We start from the raw sequence: 20541 nt of genomic DNA on the forward strand, positions 1-20541 counted from the left end.
ATTGTAAAGGCCTAGGGGGAAAGAGTATCTCAGTTCCCCCATGCCTGACGGCAGAGGTGGGTTTTAAGGAGCTTACGAAAGGCGAGAAGGGGGGGGCAATTCTAATCTCTGGGGGGAGTTGGTTCCAGAGGGCCGGGGCCGCCACAGAGAAGGCTCTTCCCCTGGGCCCCGCCAAACAACATTGTTTAGTTGACGGGGTCTGGAGAAAGCCCACTCTGTGGGACCTAACTGGTCGCTGGGATTCATGCAGCAGAAGGCAGTCCCTGAGATATTCTGGTCCGATGCCATGAAGGGCTTTATAGGTCATAACCAACACTTTGAATTGTGACCGGAAACTGATCGGCAACCAATGCAGACTGTGGAGTGTTGGTGTAACATGGGTATTTTGGGGAAAGCCCATGATTGCTCTCGCAGCTGCATTCTTTCCATCAGGATTCTACTAGGACTCTTTGAACTGTTTCCAAGACGTTTGGACTACTTCATAGTTAAGTTTGTGACTTGAGAACTCTTGAAGGAGGGTGGCTGTGACATCTTTACAGCTGCCTTTCATCTGCTTTATTTATTGTTCTTCACAGCATTCAAGACTGTTGCTTTGAAGGAGAGCACTTTGACTGACTAAAAGTGTGTTTGGCTCGTATTTCCTTTCGATAAAACAGTGTTATTGACTTTACAACTGTGTGTGTGTCTGAATTCCTACTTAGGAACTTAATTGGGGGCTCGTGTCGAGAAGCCCGGCAGAAAAGAAAGAAAGAAAGAAAGAAAGAAAGAAAGAAAGAAAGAAAGAAAGAAAGAAAGAAAGAAAGAAAGAAAGAGACAGGAAGGACATTGTAGCAGATGATTTTATGGGCTATGTTCAGGTCGTGTTTAAGGTGACGTAGTGTCTAAGCTTTCTAAGCCTAGGATTTCAAGTCTGGTTGTGTAAGTTGAAGCAATTTGTGTCCACAATGTGAGGGGTCTGTAAATATACTGCTAAAAAAATAAAGGAGACACTTAAACAACACAATATAACTCCAAGTAAATCAAACTTCTGTGAAATCAAACTGTCCACTTAGGAAGCAGCACTGATTGACAATCAATTTCACCTGCTGTTGTGCACATTCAACTTTGTACAGAACAAAGTATTCAATGAGAATATTTCATTCATTCAGATCTAGGATGTGTTCTTTGAGTGTTCCCTTTGTTTTTTTGAGCAGTGTATTTTCACAGTCCTCTTGTGACCATAGTAACTGCTTCCTCTTGTCTCTTGGATCTCAATTCTGAGCAATTTTGACTTTGGGAGAATTGAAATGGATGCCTGAGTTGGCAGTTTCGCTGGAATAACATGTCTTTTCAATCTGCTTCGGCCATCCATCAACGCTTGTCTGTAAAAATAATGCGTAGATAATACCTGCTTGTCCTAAAAATACATTATAGTCATCAATTTCTAGATTGCCCATTGGAAGAGTGACAAGCAAAATTGAGATATATTGACTTTTCTAGTAATAGTGCCTGGTATTTATTCATGTGGGTTGGCAGGTTTTGAGAAAATGGGAAGCTTTGTGTAAAACCTTTTCTTTCCTTTATTCATGCTGATACAGATTGATGGTCCACTTTCCCAAGGACATAAAACGAGTCAACGTACACAGTAATGTAACTTCACAGGGTGTCACCTCCAGAAACAACACGGACAGTTTAATTAAAGTGAGGAAGTTTTTAGACTGAGTCTCTTTTTTTCACGCTCTTCAAACATAAAGTGGGGAGGGGGAGAAGAGGAAGAGGAGAGGAGAAGGAAGGGAGAAGAAGAGGAGAAGGAGGAAAAGGAGAAGGAGGAAGGAAGGAGGAGAAAAAACAGAAGGAGAAGAGAAAGAGAAGAAGCAGGAGAAAGAGAGGGGGAAGGGAGAGGAGGGAGAGGAGGGAGAGGAGGAAAGGAAGAGGGGAGGGGCATGAGGAGAGAAAAAGTGGTGGAGAAGGAAATAGGAGGGGAAAGAGGAGAAGGAGGAGGCAGAAGGTGAAGAAAAAGAGGAAGAGGATGAGGAAGGAGGAGGGGGAAGGGGAAGAAAAAGAGGAGGAGGAAGATGAAGAAGATGAAGATGACAATGAGGAAGAGGAGGAGGAGGAAGAAGAAGGAGGAGGAGGAGGGGGAGAGGGAGAAGGAGGAGGAGGAGAAGAAGAAGGAGAAGGAGAAGGAGAAGGAGAAGACTGACCTTGATGTAACCCAAGGAATCTCCAGTCAAGAGGATCAATTCTTTCTCATCAGTGGACATGGTGCAGACCACGGAGTCCCGGCTGGTGCCGTGGCTGGCTCGGAATTTGCCCAACATCCCTCCTTTACTTTCCACCGACCAGGCATAAAGGTAGCCGTCCATGCAACTGGTGAGCAAAACAGCCATGTGGGGCTTTCGCTCCCGAGTCTTCAAGAAGAGGACCTGCAGAGGCCGAAATACTCATCTCAGGAACTACAGAAGACCAGGGTTGTTGTTCACACTCTGACACTACGACCCTTTACTGTCAGTCAGGTGCCAGCAATACAGGACGTTTGTACTGCGCCTCCACTTTCTCTGCGTCCTCTGAGCCCATGAATAATCTCACCAGAAGCGAGTGAACCACAATACTTTGGTTGAAAACAAAGGTATCACCCAGCACGACCCAATACTCATGCAGAAATCTCCTCCTAGCAAACCACTCATGCCTCCTAGATGCCCTGCGCACTCTAGCATCCAGAAGAGGCTCCTCCTCTTCTCCAGAGTCACTCATCTCAAGGAATGCAGAAGGCCCTGGTTGTTGTTCAGACTCTGACACCATGACCTCTTCGTTGTCAGTCTCAGGTGCCAGGACCACTCACAACAGGAACATAGGATGCCTGTCACCCAGCATCACAGACACTTACACTCACACACCACCTCCTCCTCTTCTTCAAAGACTCATCCATGGCTTTTCCCGGCCTCCACGTCTACCCTATGGATTGAAGAGACCCTAATTTGAAAACTGACCTTCTCTACCGATCGTTGGGAAGCCTTAATCTCTTCTTGCCATGACAGACTCTCCCTCCTCATGAAGGAGGTGTCCATCCCAACTGGGGGATGGAGAACGTTGCTACTCTTCAAGTTGTCCTTGGAGATCCAAGCTGCCTGTCAGGACACAAGATCCATGGGTTATGGGGATTCTCCAGGTCATCGTTGTCCCAAAAGGTGCTTTTTTCAAGAGGCCACTGGACTTCATTGGGTTTTTTTAAGACCTTTCCCTTTTTATCCAAGAAGTTCTTCAGTTCTGATTGGATGGTGGGCAAGGGAAGGGTTTATACTCTTTGCAATCATCTGGTCATTTGCATCCTTTTAGAGAGTTGTTGAGGCCACTTGGAGTTTTATCTGTATCCTGTATCCTCAACAATTCACAGAGAGGGATTGCAGAGGACTGCAAACAATATAAATTCTTCTATTACCCTCCAGATGATAAGAACTGAAGAAACTTCTTGAATGAGAAGCGAAATGTTTTTAAGGGGAAAAAAACCCCAAGAAAATCCAGTTGCTTTTGTGAGGACCTCAGATCACACGTAGTATCATACCCCTCCCTTCAAAGCTCCATCTCTTGCTCTTCTTGGCCTCCACGTCTACTCTATGGATTGAAGAGACCATAATTTAAAATACCCTTTGCAACCTGCTTGGTGATTATTAGTAATTCTATTCTATTTTGTAATGTGTTCTTATTTATTTTTTTATTTATTTTATTTTTTATTTATTTTATTGGATTTGTATGCTGCCCCTCTCCGTAGTTCTGTTCTGTAATCTATTCTATTTTATTCTGTAATCTGTTCTGTCTTGTATTCTATTCTGTCTTTTAATATATTCTGTATTCTTTTCTATTTTAATCTATTATTTGTTCTGTTCATCTATTCTATTCTATTTTCTATTCCATTCCATATTTTCTTTTCTTTTCTATTCCATTCCATTCTATTCTGTTCTATATTCCAATATTCTATTTTATTCTATTCTATCCTATTCTATTCTATTATTTTCTATTCTTCATTCCAATATTCTCTTCTCTTCCGTTCCCTTCACTTCCCTTTCCTTCCACTCCAATCCACTCCACTCCATTCTGCTCATTATTCATTATTCCATTCATTATTCTATTCTATTCTGTTCTACTGTGGTCTAATCTAGTGTAGTCTAGTGTAGTCTAGTCCATTCCATTCCATTCCATTCTATTCTATTCTATTCCACTCCACTCCACTCCACTCCAGTCTGCCATAGTCTAGTCTAGTCTGTAAGGATTGTGTTTGGAAAAGCTGTGTCTCTGAGTCTGCTGTAGGTTTAATTCATCACTCGATATATTACACACACACACACACAGAAAAACTGTAGGAGAAGTTTTAGCTCCACGTTCTGGGAAGGAGAAAGCACAACCCTCCCACAACAGGCAATGTGAGATAAGCTGAACACAATTCCAGGAGCCACCCCAAGAGCTCTGCAGGGGTCTCCTGGTTTTAAACATCAGCCAGCAGCCCAAGAAGGCTCAGGATACAAGTCCTTCCTCCATCTCCATCGATCTTATAGGACCCCCCATACCTGAGGCTTCGTGCTCCGGCTTCCAAAGACAGCTGAAGAGGGACGCTTAGTGGGACTAGAAGATACGGCAAGGGTTTTCGCACTGGTGGGCCGCGCAGGGTGGGCAGAATGGGAGCTAGTCCTTGGGTAGGCCCAATACTTTTTTTCATTCTCACTCGGGTGGGTCTCCACTTTCTTGACCTCATTACTCTGAGGAAGGGGATCTGGCCTCGTGGCAAACTCCTAAGTTGAGAAACAAGAGACTTTAATTTTCAAGACCGATCAAAGTTCCAGAAAAGGTATTTGACACAATAGACTTCTCATACTGGGCATTCAGGCATTGTTTCTCCACTGGATGCCTTAATTGGGGGTGGTCCTTGGGTTGTGACCATTCGTTCATTGTTATGACAGCCCTGAACAAAGGAGACTCATGACCAGGGTGGCCTTATCAGCCTCCCTACAGTAAGATGGCTGCCGTTTGGAATCTTGACATCCTTTGTTTTAGCTTTTAACCTAGTTTAAAGAGGTTTAACCTTGCTCTTAATTCTACTATGCTTTTTATTTGTTTGTTGATTGGTTGGTTGGTTGGTTGGTTGGTTGGTTGGTTGGTTGGTTGGTTGGTTGATTGATTGATTGATTGATTGATTGATTTGATTTGATTTGTATGCCGCCCATAATTCCCTCTAAGCTGAGCAGTGAGCAATCGCTCACTTAAAAATCATCATCAACTCAGAGTTTTCCAAACCTGCCCAGAAGTCGAGGGAAAGAGTGAGAGGGAAGGAGAGAGAGAGGAAGAGAGAGAAACAGATAGAAAAAAGACAGGAAGGAAAAGAGAAAGAAAAAGAATGGGAGTAAGGAAGAGAGAAAGAAAATCAAAATCTAGTTTGAAACTAGCTCAACTATTTAAGTAGCATTTTGATATTGATAGAGTTGCCCTATTATGAGCTCACTGTTATAGACACACAGTACAGTATTTTATTTTGAAATTCTCTGAGGCAAAACAGGGCGGGTTTTTTATTTGTTTGTTTGTTTGTTTGTTTGTTTTTTCTGTGCCGCCCAGTCCCGAAGGGACTGCCGCTCAGACACTATACTTTTCCGTCCCCCCCCAAAAAAAAAAATTACAGGGAACACTGATGCTGCCCCTCTCCGCAGACTTGTGCCTTTATATTGCTTTATTATATTGTGCAGACTGCCCACAGTCACTTAAGGGAGATGAGGAAAGAAAGAGAGAGGGGGGGAGGAAAGAGGGACGGAAGGAAGGAAAGAGACAGAGAGAGAAAAGAGAGAGAGAGAGAGAGAAGGAAGGAAAGAAAGAAAGAAACAGAGAGAGAGAAATGGAGAGAGAAGGAAAGAAAGAAAGAAAGAAAGAAAGAAGGAAGAAAAGAAAGAAAGAAAGAAAGAAGGAAGGAAGGAAAGAAAGAAAGAAAGAAAGAAAGAAGGAAGGAAGGGGGAAGGAAAGAAAGAAAGAAAGAAAACATTCTTCCGAGAGAGTAACAATGAAAGAACACCTGGTTAGGGCTGAAAAGAAACTTATTCAGAGCAAGTTAGAGAAATGAAAAAAAACCCTGCAAAGAGTTAGGGCTTGGAAAACATTCTTCACAGAGAGAAACAATGAAAGACCCTGCAAGGTAAGAGTTGGGAAGATCGTCAGCAGCTAGTTAGGTCTGAAAAAGAAAAAGCTACATTCAGAGTAGAAGATGCACCCAAATTATCAGTCTCTTTTGGGGAGGAAAAAGGTGCATCTTATACTCTGAAAAGAATGGTAATCCTGTCTGGTCATACTTCTACATACCCTTGAGTCTATAAGTGGTTCGTCATCATCTCCCGAGTTACTCAATAACACCATTGGGGATGCCACAGTCTCTGATTGGCTTTCTAACTCCTCATTCTCTCCATTCTCAGACTCGGGTGCCAAGGACACTGGCCTGAATACCAAAACGCATCCATCTCTCGATCTTTGAAATCCGTGATCAGGACTTGGACCAGCCACAACACACACACACCCATGGAAGCTCTCTGCACTTGCTGGAATGTTGTCCTTCGCACTCATTTCTTGCAAGACCTCCCCTTATATAATCACAAGGCTTGGCCAAGTATCCTATAGAGCTATTCACACCCAAATCTCTTCCTTCTCAAATAATCCTGCCTGGTCATAGTTCTGCGTACCCGTGCATCTATAAGTGCTTCATTGTCATCTCCTGAGTAACTCAATAACACTGCTGGGGTTGCCAGAGTCTCTGGTTGGCTTTCAGTCTCTAACGCCTCGTTCTCTCCACTCTCAGACTCGGGTGCCAAGGACACTGGTCTAGGATACCAAAATGCATCCATCTCTCCATCTTTGAAATCCATGATCAGCTGAGCAGGACTCCAGCTGGCCTCAACACCCACCCCCATGGAAGCTCTCTGCACTTACTCGTTTGGGAAGGAGTGGCAGGGGACTCTCGGAGGCGTTGAAGCGGAGGAAGGCTTGCCCAGAGTTGACGTACCAGAGGACAACGTCTCCATTGCTGGAAGAGGTGACCAGAAGCTTATTGGCGTACCCATCCATGGAGAGGATGTCCTCCGCGTGGTAGGACTTCCAGTGCTTGCATTCAATCACGTTGTTCTCGTCTTTGGAGTCTCTGCCGAGAAAGGAGGAAATACCCTCATCAGCCCTGAGCTAAAAAATAGAGGAAGGACTAGCCATCTCCCCTCCCCTCCTCCAAGAGAAAGACAGAAGAGCCACCCAATCCAACCATTCGACTTGGTTTCTGTTGTACATACTCTTGATCAGTTGGAGGATGATGAAGATATTGAGGACTCAGATTCAGATAGTGTTTATGAAGTAGTGGGGGGCCCAGGGTTACAGGTAGTAGAATAGGTGGGAGGCCAGCCACAGGATGGGGCTATGAGTTCAGGATCTAGTGAGGGAGAATTAGAGGCACGCTGGGTTAATCCTAAATTCAGAAGAATTCAGAAACGTAGAGAGCAAAGGTCTGGAAGAAGATATTAAGGAGAGGAATGGGTTAAATAATTGAGTGAGGTAATTGGCACGTCTTGGCACTAGTGAAGAAGAAGGGTGGAGTTTCAACGTTGCCGAAGAAAAAGATGTTGATTTTTTATGCCGCTCTCCAAGTAAGCCAAGTATTCTGTGTGATTAACTGTCTGTCTGCTGTTTTTTAGTGATCATGCTTTTACGAAATAAATCTTGTCTAGCAGAGCAGGAGAAGGAATGTAAGGAATGCAATTAAGAGAGATAACGGAGCCAGGAGAGATACACCAGTATGAAATGTGTGTGTAGCCGGAAGAGAAGAGAATAAAATGGAGTTTCTTTGTTTATGAAATAATGTGTTTGATAAAAGTTATTTGTACTTGCTGAATTTCTACCAGAAACCAGAACCGTTTCTATCCTCCCCACAGTCTTGGTCTTTCTCCCCCTCCTCCTCTCTCCAACCCCTTTCCCTTTCAGCCCTGATCTTGTTACCTAGTTGTTGTGAGTGCTCCTTGTCCATCTCAGGTCATATCAGATTCTGAGGAGGATGAGCCAGCCCGCCCCCTCCTCCAGGGGGTTGACAGATGAAGCAGAGAGCGAGAGTGAGGGAGGAAGTGGCCTGAGGAAGCCTGAGGAACCACTAGTTGGGTTATGGAATTCTGAGCTCAGAGTACTTCAAGGAGCCCAGAGTCTTCCTCTTCCTCCATTTCCTCTACTTCCTCCTCCTCTCTAAAACCCCCTTCCCTTCTAGCCCTGCTGATGTCCCCAAGCTGGGTTATGGAATGCCTACAACGAAATCCATCAAGATCAGAGAATAGCAGGGACCTCATAGCTCTCCTCCTCTTCCTCTTCCCTTCCTCCTCTTCTTCCTCTCTAAAACCTCACTCCCTTCTAACCCTGATGATATTCCCAAGTTGGGTTGTGCAAGAAAACCACCAAGCTCAGAGAGCTCCAAGGAACCCACAGTCCTCTTCCTCCTCTCCTGCTCTTACAAATCCTACTCCCTTCTAGCACTGATGGAGCTACCTAGTTGGGTCATGAAACGTCTGCAAGAAAACTCACCAAGCACACCAAGCACACAAGCACAGAAAGCACCAAGGACCACACAGTTGTTGTTATTCTCCTCCTCCTCCCCCAAGCAAACACCACTACCTTCTACTGTATTTCTCTGAAAATAAGACCCTGTCTTATATTTTTTTTTGAACCCTGAAATAAGTGCTTGGCCTTATTTCCATGCCCGATAAGCCTGATTGGACTTATGATCAGGGAATGTCTTATTTTGGGGGAAAACAAGGTATGTATCTATCTATCTATCTATCTATCTATCTATCTATCTATCATCTATCTAATTTTTCAGAGGCCGATTTATACTCTGAATGTAACTTTCCCCCCCTTCCCAGCCCTAACTAGCTGTTAACGATCTTCCCAGATCTTACCCGCTTGCAAGCTCTTTCATTGCTACTCTCTGCAAAGATTGTTTTCCAAGCCCTAAGTTTTTGCAGGGTTTTCTCCATTGCTCTACTTGCTCCGACTGTTCCTTTCCTGGTGCTAATGATGTTCCCAGCTCTTACTGGCTTGCAAGCTCTTTCATGGATGGGTACGCCATTCTCTCCAAATAAAGTTTTTTTAAAGCCTTAAGCAGAGAGTAAAATAATGTGCTGAAACTGACCAGACTAAGGATGCTGGCCAGAGGAATACCTGGTATGCAAATTCTTTTCCCTATTTTCCTTTTCAAAAAGAAAGGTGTATCTTATACTCCAGTGCATCTTATACTCCAAACTTTCTTTCTTTCTTTTTTCTCTCTCTCCCTCCCTCCCTCCCTCCCTCCCTCCCTTCCTTCCTTGCTTCATTCCCTGAAAATAAAACCAGGGTACAAGGAACAGGACCTTCTTAACTCTTTTCAGAAACCCCCTTCAACAACGATTTCATCTTATGGCGACCATAGTTGGCTGACTTCTTCCCACCCTGTTCCTGGAGTATTTGACCTCGGGAGCTCATGGGGGGTGGGGGAGTGGAGAGAGCCAAGACCATATCATTTAACCCGCCTCCTCCTCCTCCTCTTCCCCTCCCCATCTGAAAACAAAAAGGTTCTCCCAAATTGGCTTTGACTTACCGGTACCACGTCACTCTCCTGGTCCAATCCGTGATAAAAATCCTGTGGTTCATGTAAAAGATGCAGTTGGTCTATTGGAAAGAGAACGAAAAGAGGAGGAGGAGGAGGAGGAGGAGGGAGGAAGCTCTGTCTATGGACCATCCATCAATGAATCAGAATAGGGCTGGAAAGGACCTTGGAGGTCTTCTAGTCTAGCCCCCTGCTCAAGTGGGAAGACCCTTACAGCAGGGGTCCCCAAACTTTTTACACAGGGGGCCAGTTCACTGTCCCTCAGACTGTTGGAGGGCTGGACTATAAAAAAACCTATGAACAGATTCCTATGCACACTGCACATTCCTTATTTCTTTCTCACTCTCTCTCTTGCTATCTCTCTTCCTCCCTCCCTCCCTTTCTCTCACCCTCTCTTTCTCCCCCTTCCTTCCTTCCCTCCCTCCCTTCCCTCCGTCCTTCCTTCCTCTCCACTTCTCTTTCCCTCGCTCTTTTTCCATTCTCTTTCCCTTTTCTTTCTTTCTCTCCACTTCTCTCTCTTTCTTTTCCCTCTTTCACCCTCCCTCTTCTCTCCCCGCAGAGAACTCACCCGACAAGCCTTCACCCTCCGACCCCGGACTCTCATTCAATCCCCATTCAGAAAACAGGAACTAGCAACTCAAAGAGGAGGAGGCGGGTGTGTGCGTGTATGTGTGTGTGTGTTGTGCCCAGCTCGGCTTTTGGCAAGCCTTACTTTACCTCGGGTGAGATGAGATTGAGGGGGACATTCTCACTGCTTTTCCAGTGCGGCCTTGGAAAAGACCCGCGGGCCAGATAAATTGCCTCAGCGGGCCACATGTGGCCCGCGGGCCGTAGTTTGGGGACCGCTGCCTTACAGAATAATAACAATAATAATAACAACAGAGTTGGAAGGGACCTTGGAGGTCTTCTAGTCCAACCCCCTACTTGGGCGGGAAACCCTACACTACTTCAGAGAGATGGTTATCCAACATCTTCTTAAAAACTTCCAGTGTTGGAGCATTCACAACTTCTGGAGGCAAGCTGTTCCACTGATCAACCGTTCTGACTGTCAGGAAATTTCTCCTTAGTTCTAAGTTACTTCTCTCCTTGTTTTTAGTTTCCACCCATTGCTTCTTGTTCTACCTTCAGGTGCTTTGGAGAGTAGCTTGACTCCATCTTCTTTGTGGCCATCCCTGAGATATTGGAACACTGCTATCCTATCTCCCCTGGTCCTTCTCTTCATTAAACTACCCATGCCCAGTTCCTGCAACCGCTCTTTATATGTTTTAGCCTCCAGTGCTCTAATCCTCTTTGTTGCTCTTCTCTGCACTTTTTCTAGAGTCTCAACATCCTTTTTGCATTGTGGCGACCAAAACTGAATGCCGTATTCCAAGTGTGGCCTTACCAAGGCCTTATAAAGTGGTATAAACACTTGGAAGGAACCTTGGAGGTCTTCTAGTCCAGCTCCCTTTTCAAGCAAGAAGGCCCTTACAGAATAATCACACTGGGAAGGGACCTTGGAGGTCTTCTAGTCCAACCCATAAAGTCTGGGAGGAATCCTACTTAGCAGTAGTGACTGTGAAAGGGATCTTGGTGGATAATCAACTAAATATGAGCCAGCAATGTGCAGCAATGGCTAAAAAGGCCAACACAATCCTAAACTGTATAAACAGGGGGATACACTCCAAGACCAGGAAGGTCTTAATACCACTCTATAACGCCCTGGTCAGACCACATTTGGAGTACTGCATTCAGTTCTGGTCACCACACTTCAAAAGAGATATAAAACTCTGGAGAAGGTGCAGAAAAGAGCAATCAAAATGATTAGGAGACTTGAAACCAAGACTTATGAAGAGAGGTTGCTGGAACTGGGCATGGATAGTCTAGAGAAAAGAAGGGCAAGGGGGGACATGATAGCAGTCTGCAGGTACTTGAGGGGTTGCCACAGAGAGGAGGGGGTCACGCTGTTTTCCAGGGCACCAGAGGGCTAGATGAGGAACCATGGTTGGAAGATGACCAGGAAGAGATTCAACCTAGAAATAAGGAAGAACTTCCTGACGGTCAGAGCGATCAACCAGTGGAACGGCCTGCCAGTGGAGGTTGTGAACTCCCCAACTCTGGACATTTTCAAGAGGAGATTGGACTGTCACTTGGCTGGTGTGCTGTAATATTTCCTGCTGCAGCAGGGGGTTGGACTTGATGACCTGCAAGGTCCCTTTCAACTCTAATAAATAAAATAAATAAAGTAAATAAAGTAAATAAAGTAAATAAAGTAAATAAAGTAAATAAAGTAAATAAAGTAAATAAAGTAAATAAAGTAAATAAAGTAAATAAAGTAAATAAAGTAAATAAAGTAAATAAAGTAAATAAAGTAAATAAAGTAAATAAAGTAAATAAAGTAAATAAAGTAAATAAAGTGCCCTGAGTCTACGGAGAGGGGCGGCATACAAATCTAATAAATAAATAATAAATAAAGTAAAAAAAGTAAAAAAAGTAAATAAAGTAAAAAAAGTAAAAAAAGTAAAAAAAGTAAAAAAAGTAAAAAAAGTAAAAAAGTAAAAAAAGTAAAAAAAGTAAAAAAAGTAAAAAAAGTAAAAAAAGTAAAAAAAGTAAAAAAAGTAAAAAAAGTAAAAAAAGTAAAAAAAGTAAAAAAAGTAAAAAAAGTAAAAAAAGTAAAAAAAGTAAAAAAAGTAAAAAAAGTAAAAAAGTAAAAAAAGTAAAAAAAGTAAAAAAAAGTAAAAAAGTAAAAAAAGTAAAAAAAGTAAAAAAAGTAAAAAAGTAAAAAAAATAAATAAAATAAATAAAATCTCCTGCTCAAGCAGGAGATCTTATACCTGGGCTGTCAAACTGGGTTTCTTCGAAGGCCAGATTAATATTGTAGTTCTCCTCCACGGGCCACCATGGGGGAGAAGACAGGGCCAGACATTTTTGCCTTGGATGGCCTCCTGCAGCACTCTGCTGGTCAAAATGGGGTGTGGGAGAATTGTGTGCAGCATCTTGTGCCCCGTTTTGGCCAGCAGAGGCACTGTGGGTCGGTTATTTGCTATTTCCAGGCCAGCCCCATGGGGCAGATTTAAGCATGCACGGGGATGGATGAGGGCAGCGTGGGGTGGTGCACATGCACGGGAGGAGGGAAGGCACACCCACACACAGCCCTTTTGGCACGCAAACCAAAAAAGGTTCACCATCACTACTAGAGCAGCCTCGGTCCTTCCACCCACCTCGGTCTTCTCCTCAAAAGGAATCTCCATCAGGCAGGCCCCATTGTTGAAGTTCCACAGTTTGATCATCCCGTTTTTCAGAGCGGTGATGAGTCGCCGTTCCGGCGGATCAAAGATCATGGCGGTCATCTCCAGGGCTTGGTCTGTGGTGGTGGTGGCGAACTCCATAATCTTCTGCCCGGTCAGGATATCCCAAACAGTGACTATCCCGTTGTAATAACCGCTGACTGCCTGCGGGGGAAATTTCCCAGAATCAGTTTGGGTCAGCGGACCCTTGGATCCATTGGGGTTGGACTAGAAGACCTCCAAGGTCCTATCAGAGCTTGCATTTGCAGAAACTAGCCTGGTTGTGCCCAAGCAGCAGACCAGTCCAGCCAGTCCACCAGCCCAGCCAACCAGCCACAGACCAGTAGAAATGGAGTTGAAGTCTTCAATGAAACACAGCAGCAGTAGGAAGTGGTGGAAAATATATTTATTTCTTTATACTACTACTTGTTCTGCCGGACTCTCTGGTAGGAGCCTCCCAAAAATTCAAAGGTACAAATTTCAGACACACACACACACGTTTGAAAATTCAAAACAATGTTCTTTATCACAAAATTCAAAATAAACTAAGCACTCTTTTTGTATTGCAAAGAGCACTCGTCCCAAAACAACCTGGTAGTTTGTACAAGTCCCTTATCAGTTCGTAAGTACTTAGCTTGCAGCTGTGAAGAAAGTCACAGCCCTTCTTCTTCCACCAAGTGAAACACACTTTACTCTGCTTTGCTTTCAAAGTGGTGAAAAGTCAACAAAGGCCGGAGTCAGCAAGACATTCATGAAACACAACGATCAAATAATTCTCCACAAAGGCCAAACCCACACGCTGCTATTTATAGCAGCAGCACTAATTACAGCAGCCCCACCCAACCACAGGTGGCCTCATTTTCTCTTGTAATAATCCTTCAGTTGTTGCTTCCTATGCATCACTCTACGCATGCGTGGATGTGTCATCAATTCTTGTTCAGAATCCAGAGATGATACAGACGATTGATCTCCTCCTGGGCTGTCTGCCAAACTCTCCTCCTCTCTGTCACTCAGGCCTCCTTGGTCAGAGGAGACTTCGTCGGCAGATTCCACTGGGAGCAAAACAGGCCTGCAGCATGTGGATGTCTCCCCCACATCCACCTGCACATTCCTTGGGGCAGGAGCTCGACCAGAGCTAACCACAACACTACTACTGTCTATACATACAATAAACTAGTATCTTACTAGTACCTTGCTACAACTCTCAGTTCAATAACTCACAGGAACCAACTTATACAGCATTATAGCTTCTTCAAAGCTCACTTCTCATGAACAGCAACAGCACACAGCTAACAGCAAACAGACAGAGAGAAAGAGCAGGGAGCTCCTGCCTAATTAAATACTTTTCACATAATTGCTAGGTTGCTGCACACTCCACTGCCTCTGAATGACTCAGCATTCTTACCTGATGCCTACTTTCTGCATTATGATATTACCTAGGGATTTTAAATTTCTGACAGGTCCCTTCCAATTCGGTGGTTGGTGGAGATTCTCCATCATCCACGTTGCAGTTTGTTCTGTCCCAGCACCAAGCCCCCCCCCGCCCCCCGAAATCAGATGCACACCATTGAGTTTAAATAATAAAGGATTTTACTATCTACAAGAAGTATTTGCAGAAAAGTTTTGAAAGAAGAAAACCAAGAAAAAAAACAAGAAGGAAGATGTTGGTATTAATATTAATTAATTGGGTTTAAAATTGTTTTATACTATGTTTTAATTGTTGTAAGCCGCTGAGAGTCCTTCGGGAGTTTGGCGGCATACTAATTTAATTAATAAATAATAAACACATAAATGAATATAGTAATAGAATAAAATTAAGAAATACAGTATTTAAAGATAGATAAGTTAAAGAATTAGTACGGTAACACAGAAGATGTAACGGTCCGGAACGCTGGAAAAAAATATGAATATTGTTTGTGTTTTTGTCAGATTATATTTGTATGTTGATGTTATGGGGTGTTTGGTGTACATTTGATTTGTATATATTTGTTTTTGTATATTTGTTTTGTATGTATATTTGTATACATTTGTGTATTTTGTACAAATATACAAATATATACAAATATATTTGTATATTTGCATATATTTTTATTTTATTTTTGTATTTATTAGATTTCTATGCCGCCCTTCTCTGAAGACTTAGAAACATAGAAACATAGAAGATTGACGGCAGAAAAAGACCTCATGGTCCATCCAGTCTGCCCTTATACTATTTCCTGTATTTTATCTTAGGATGGATCTATGTTTATCCCAGGAATGTTTACATTCAGTTACTGTGGATTTATCTACTACGTCTGCTGGAAGTTTGTTCCAAGCATCTACCACTCTTTCAGTAAAATAATATTTTCTCACGTTGCTTCTGATCTTTCCCCCAACCAACCTCAAATTGTGTCCCCTTGTTCTTGTATTAACTTTCCTATTAAAAACACTTCCCTCCTGGACCTTATTTAACCCTTGAACATATTTAAATGTTTCGATCATGTCCCCCCTTTTCCTTCTGTCCTCCAGACTATACAGATTGAGTTCATGAAGTCTTTCCTGATAGGTTTTATGCTTAAGACCTTCCACCGTTTTTGTCACCCGTCTTTGGACCCGTTCAATTTTATCAATATCCTTTTGTAAGTGAGGTCTCCAGAACTGAACACAGTATTCCAAATGGGGTCTCACCAGCGCTATATACAGTGGGATCATAATCTCCCTCTTCCTGCTTGTTAGACCTCTAGCTATGCAGCCAAGCATTCTATTCACTTTCCCTACCGCCTGACCCCACTATTCACCCATTTTGAGACTTTCAGGAATCAATATCCCTAAATCCTTCTGATGTTTTTGCTAACGCAGAACTGCGAATACAATACTCAGATTGAGGATTCTTTTTGCCCAAGTGCATTATTTTACATTTGGAAACATTAAACTGCAGTTTCCATTGCTTTGATCACTTATCTAGTAAAGCTAAATCATTTGCCATATTAAAGATGCCTCCAGGAATATCAACCTTATCAATCAAGACTTGGGGTGGCTCACAGGATTTGTACAAATATACAGTATATTTGTACATCCATGTTGCTTTTAAAACTATTCAATAAATACTTTTTTAAAAAAGAAAAAGAAGGCGTAACAAGCCCCTTTGGGGACCTCCCTTCAAGTTCTTTGATTTCACCTTTCAAAACCTCCTTTGCTTGAAAAAAGAAGGAGGTTGAAAAAGGAAAAAATCCACCCGGGTTGAATTTCTCACCTGTTTGAAGATCTTGTTGTAGAGGGCACAACACAGCAGAGGCTCCTGGGTCTTCAGTTCCGTCTCAGTGAACTCAGCGCCGAAGAATAACCCAATCTGGAGTAAAATGGGAGCAGGTGTCAGGCTGAAGCGAGACCCAATCAAGTCAGGGGAGTGGACTAGAAGACCTCCAAGGTCCCTTCCAATCTTATTATTCTGTGTTCTATGTTCTCTGACTCCAATTTTTTATTAGACTGCATTCAAGGGACGGAATCTTGCCAGGCTAAAGCTATAACATGATCCAGCTCGGTAACATCATCAGTGTTAGAAGGGAGCTGGATTTTCAGAGAGGAGGAGGAGGAGGAAGAGGAGGAGAAGGAAAAAACTGCAGGTTCCTTGGTGCTGTCTGAGCTTGGTAATTTTCTTACAAACATTTCATGATCCAGCTAAGTAATATCATCAGTGCTGGGGGTTGGAGGAGGAAGAGGAAGGAGGGAGGAAGACTGTGGGGTCTTTGGTGTTCTCTGAGCCTGGTGGTCTGTCTTGCAGACATTTCATGATCGAGCTCAGTAACCTCATCAGGGATAGAAAGGAGTGGGATTTTCAGAGAGAAGGAGGAGGAGGAGGAGGAAGAGGAGGAGGAGGAGAAGGAGGAGGAGGGAGGGGGAGGAGGAGGGGGGAGGAGGAGGAGGAGAAGGAGGAGGGGGAGGAGGGGAGGAGAGTGGAGGAGGGGGGGAGGAGGGGGAGGGGGAGGAGGGGGAGGGGGAGGAGGAGGGGGAGGAGGAGGAGGAGGAGGAAGAGGAGGGAGAAGGAGGAGGAAGAGGAGGGAGAAGGAGGAGGAAGAGGAGGAAGAGGAGGAGGAGAAAGAACTGTGGATTCCTTCGTGTTGTCTGAGCTTGGTAGTTTTCTTGCAGACTTTTCACGATCCAGCTAAGTAATAACATCAGTGCTAGAAGGAAATGGGGTTGGAGGAGGAGAAAGAGGGAGGAAGAATGTGGGATCCTTGGTGTTCTCTGAACTTTGCAATTTTCTTGCAGACTTTTCAAGACCCAGCTAGGTAACATCATCAAGACTGGAAGGGCATGGGGTTGGCTCTCAGTTTTCTGACAAGTGGCTGGCCCTGTTAGTGTCCATGGAGCTGTTCTTGGTGGATGCCCGTGGCCAATTTCAGCAGCAGTTGAGTGACTTACTTCTGGGGTTTAAAATTGTTATCCAGAGTTTGGAAGGAGTTGGGCGGCTTATAAATCTAAATTGAATTGAATTGAATTAAATTGAATTAAATTAAATTAAATTAAATTAAATTGATTTTTAGTTAAATTAAATTGATTTTTAATTTAATTAAATTAATTTTAAATTAAATTAAATATTAAATTTCAATTAAATTAAAAATTAAATTAAAAATTAAATTAAAAATTAAATTAAATTAAAAATTAAAGTAAAGTAAAGTAAATTAAATTAAATTAAATTAAATTAAATTAAATTAAATTAAATTAAATTAAATTAAATTAAATTAAATTAAATTAAATTAAATTAAATTAAATTAAATTAAATTAAATTAAATTAAATTAAATTAAATTAAATTAAATTAAATTAAATTAAATTAAATTAAATTAAATTAAATTAAATTAAATTAAATTAAATTAAATTAAATTAAATTAAATTAAATTAAATTAAATTAAATTAAATTAAATTAAATTAAATTAAATTAAATTAAATTAAATTAAATTAAATCAAATCAAATCCAATCCAATCCAATCCAATCTTCTCCCTGCCTAGCCAGCCCTCACCTTGTAAGTGGCACAGACCAAGACATTCTGGCGCCGGTGGTAATAGACGGAGGAGATGGGGCAGTTGCCCAGTGGGACATTCCGGCCAGGAATCGACTGCAGGCAGAAGTGATCCATTAGATCCCAGATACGGATATTCTGCAGAGGCAAGAAGAGGAGATCTAAAATTGGGAAAGCGGAAGGGAAGATCCAGTTCTCAAGCCAGGATCCCCCGGCCAAGAATCCAGCATGGGAAGACCTTACAATGGTTCATTTAGTGACCGTCCAAAGTTACTGTGGCCCTGATTTTTAAAAAGTGACTTGGGAGCATTTTTCTCACTTTACGACGGTTGGGGCATCAAAAATTCAGAAACGTGGCAGTTGACTCACACTTATGACCGTGTCCTAGAGTCACGTGATCCCCTTTTGTGACTTTCTGACCAGCCAAGTCAACAGGGAAGTCAAATTCACTTAACAACAGTGTTATTCATTTAACAACTGCAGGGGTTCATTGGCAAAGAAAGGCCGTAAAACGGGGCAAGTTTCACTTAACAACGGTCTCTCCCGAGGGTGGGTTTTAGTTTACCTCAGCACCGGTTCGCTTCCTCCTGTGCCATATGGCTGCACACATATTGCGCGCCGCTTGGCTGTGCCATGCGGGTGTGCATTGTGCAGTGCCAAAAACGTGGCTTCTGCATGCACAGGAGGAAAAAACATAAATTTGGGGGTATGGCCAGGGGCGCAGTAGTGGGTTGCTAAGACTGCGGTAGCGGCTATCAGATTGCGCAATTTATGTGTGACCGCTCCGGGGGCAGTCCTATGGCGCTGCCGTATTTTTTTGTATTTTCTGCTTTGTGCGAATGCGCAGAAGCAAAATTTCACAAGGGGATGTGTGTGAGAGAGAGAGAAGATTTTGACATTTTTTTCCTTCTACTCATGGGCAGAAGCAAAAGATCACCTAAATCTCTCACACGCATGTATGTCTCCTCGTGAGATTTTGCTTCTGCGCATGCGCATGAAGCAAAAAACACAAAAAATGATGGCAGCACCCGTAGGACTGCCATTTTCCCTCATGAGACTTCCCCTCATGAAATTTCCCCTCACAAAATTTCCCCTCACAAAACTTCCCCTCACGAGATTTCCTCTCACGAGACTTCCCCTCACGAGATTTTCCCTCACGAGATCTCCCCTCATGAGATTTCCCCTCACAAGATTTCCCCTCACGAAACTTCCCCTCACAAGATTTCCCCTCACGAGATCTCCCGTAATGAGATTTCCCCTCACAAGATTTTCCCTCACGAGACTTCCCCTCACAAGATTTTCCCTCACGAGACTTCCCCTCACAAGATTTCCCCTCATGAGATTTCAGCACATTTTTGCTTCCTGTGCATGCAACACAACCAAAGCTGTGCCCCCGGGGATTTGCGCATGCGTCGCTCTAGATAGACGCACTGAGAGAAAGCTCCCTCATGTGAAGAAGGAAAAGTAAAAGTTAACCCTCGACAACCCTCTCTAGCTTGGTGAAAGTGCATTGAGAGGAAGCGAATTGAACAAAGCTGTTGAAAACTTTATGAGAAGGAGTTAAAAGTTGAAGCAAGTAATAGTTTTTAACGTGTGTAAGTGGAGAAGCGAGAACAAAGGAAAGATGGCGTCTACTTCGGAGTTGGAAGGAAAGATGGATTCGTTGCTTAAAGCATTTGCTGACATGGGACAGCTGCTCCAAGATATGAAAAAGGAATTATCGGTCGTTGGTGCTGGAATGGCAGACTTGAAAGAACAATCCAAAACACAAGATCAAAGAATTGGGAAACTGGAGGTGGGGAAGTCTCGCCAGGAACTCCGCATCATTAACTTGGAGGACAGACAGCGGAGGGCTAATCTTCGTCTGAGGGGTTTTCCTAAAGACTTTGCGGAGAGTAAACATCTTATTCAAGCAATTCTCCAGTGGTTCAATGAAAACAAGGTTAAATGTGACCTGCAAGAATTTGAAAGAGCGCACTGGGTTTTTGGATCTCGGAACCGAGGGGATTCAAAAGACATTATTGTAAGGTTTGCCTCAGAAAGAAGAGCGGCAGAAATATTCAAAGAGTTGAAGCAGATTTTAAACTTACGCTACAAAGCTATTCCAATAAGCGTTTTAAAAGATTTGTCTGCTGAGACCCTCAAGATGAGAAATCAGATGAGAGAAGTGACCTCCCAACTTTATGAAAATGAAATCAGATTTTCATGGCGTTATCCAGCTACAATATTTGTTTTTAAAGATTCCAAGGCTTTCCAGACGAGATTGTTGGAGGAGGGAAGAAATTTGCTTCACCGGTTGGGGTTAGAAACATAGAAGACTGACGGCAGAAAAAGACCCCATGGTCCATCTAGTCTGCCCTTTTACTATTTCCTGTATTTTATCTTACAATGGATATATGTTTATCCCAGGCATGTTTAAATTCGGTTACTGTGGATTTACCAACCACGTCTGCTGGAAGTTTGTTCCAAGGATCTACTACTCTTTCAGTAAAATAATACTTTCTCATGTTGCCTTTGATCTTTCCCCCAACTAACTTCAGATTGTGTCCCCTTGTTCTTGTGTTCACTTTCCTGTTAAAAACACTTCCCTCCTGAACCCTATTTAACCCTTTAACATATTTAAATGTTTCGATCATGTCCCCCCTTTTCCTTCTGTCTTCCAGA

The 20541-nt window shown here is 42.9% G+C and overlaps 1 protein-coding gene across 1 annotated transcript in view; it reads right to left on the bottom strand.

Moving 5' to 3' along the window:
* The window catches only part of EFCAB8 (EF-hand calcium binding domain 8), a 75078-nt gene that overhangs the window by 18762 nt on the left and 35775 nt on the right, over positions 1–20541 (bottom strand). Inside the window, exons 14-21 of the mRNA XM_070748731.1 lie at positions 17878–18015; positions 16112–16207; positions 12814–13044; positions 9605–9675; positions 6934–7141; positions 4542–4763; positions 2970–3107; positions 2184–2405 (exon numbers count right to left, since the gene is read on the bottom strand). Coding sequence (XP_070604832.1) covers positions 2184–2405; positions 2970–3107; positions 4542–4763; positions 6934–7141; positions 9605–9675; positions 12814–13044; positions 16112–16207; positions 17878–18015 — 1326 coding nt within the window. The remainder of the gene's footprint in view (positions 1–2183; positions 2406–2969; positions 3108–4541; positions 4764–6933; positions 7142–9604; positions 9676–12813; positions 13045–16111; positions 16208–17877; positions 18016–20541) is intronic.

The sequence above is a fragment of the Erythrolamprus reginae genome, chromosome 3, assembly GCF_031021105.1.
Source record: "Erythrolamprus reginae isolate rEryReg1 chromosome 3, rEryReg1.hap1, whole genome shotgun sequence".
NCBI lineage: Eukaryota > Metazoa > Chordata > Lepidosauria > Squamata > Dipsadidae > Erythrolamprus > Erythrolamprus reginae.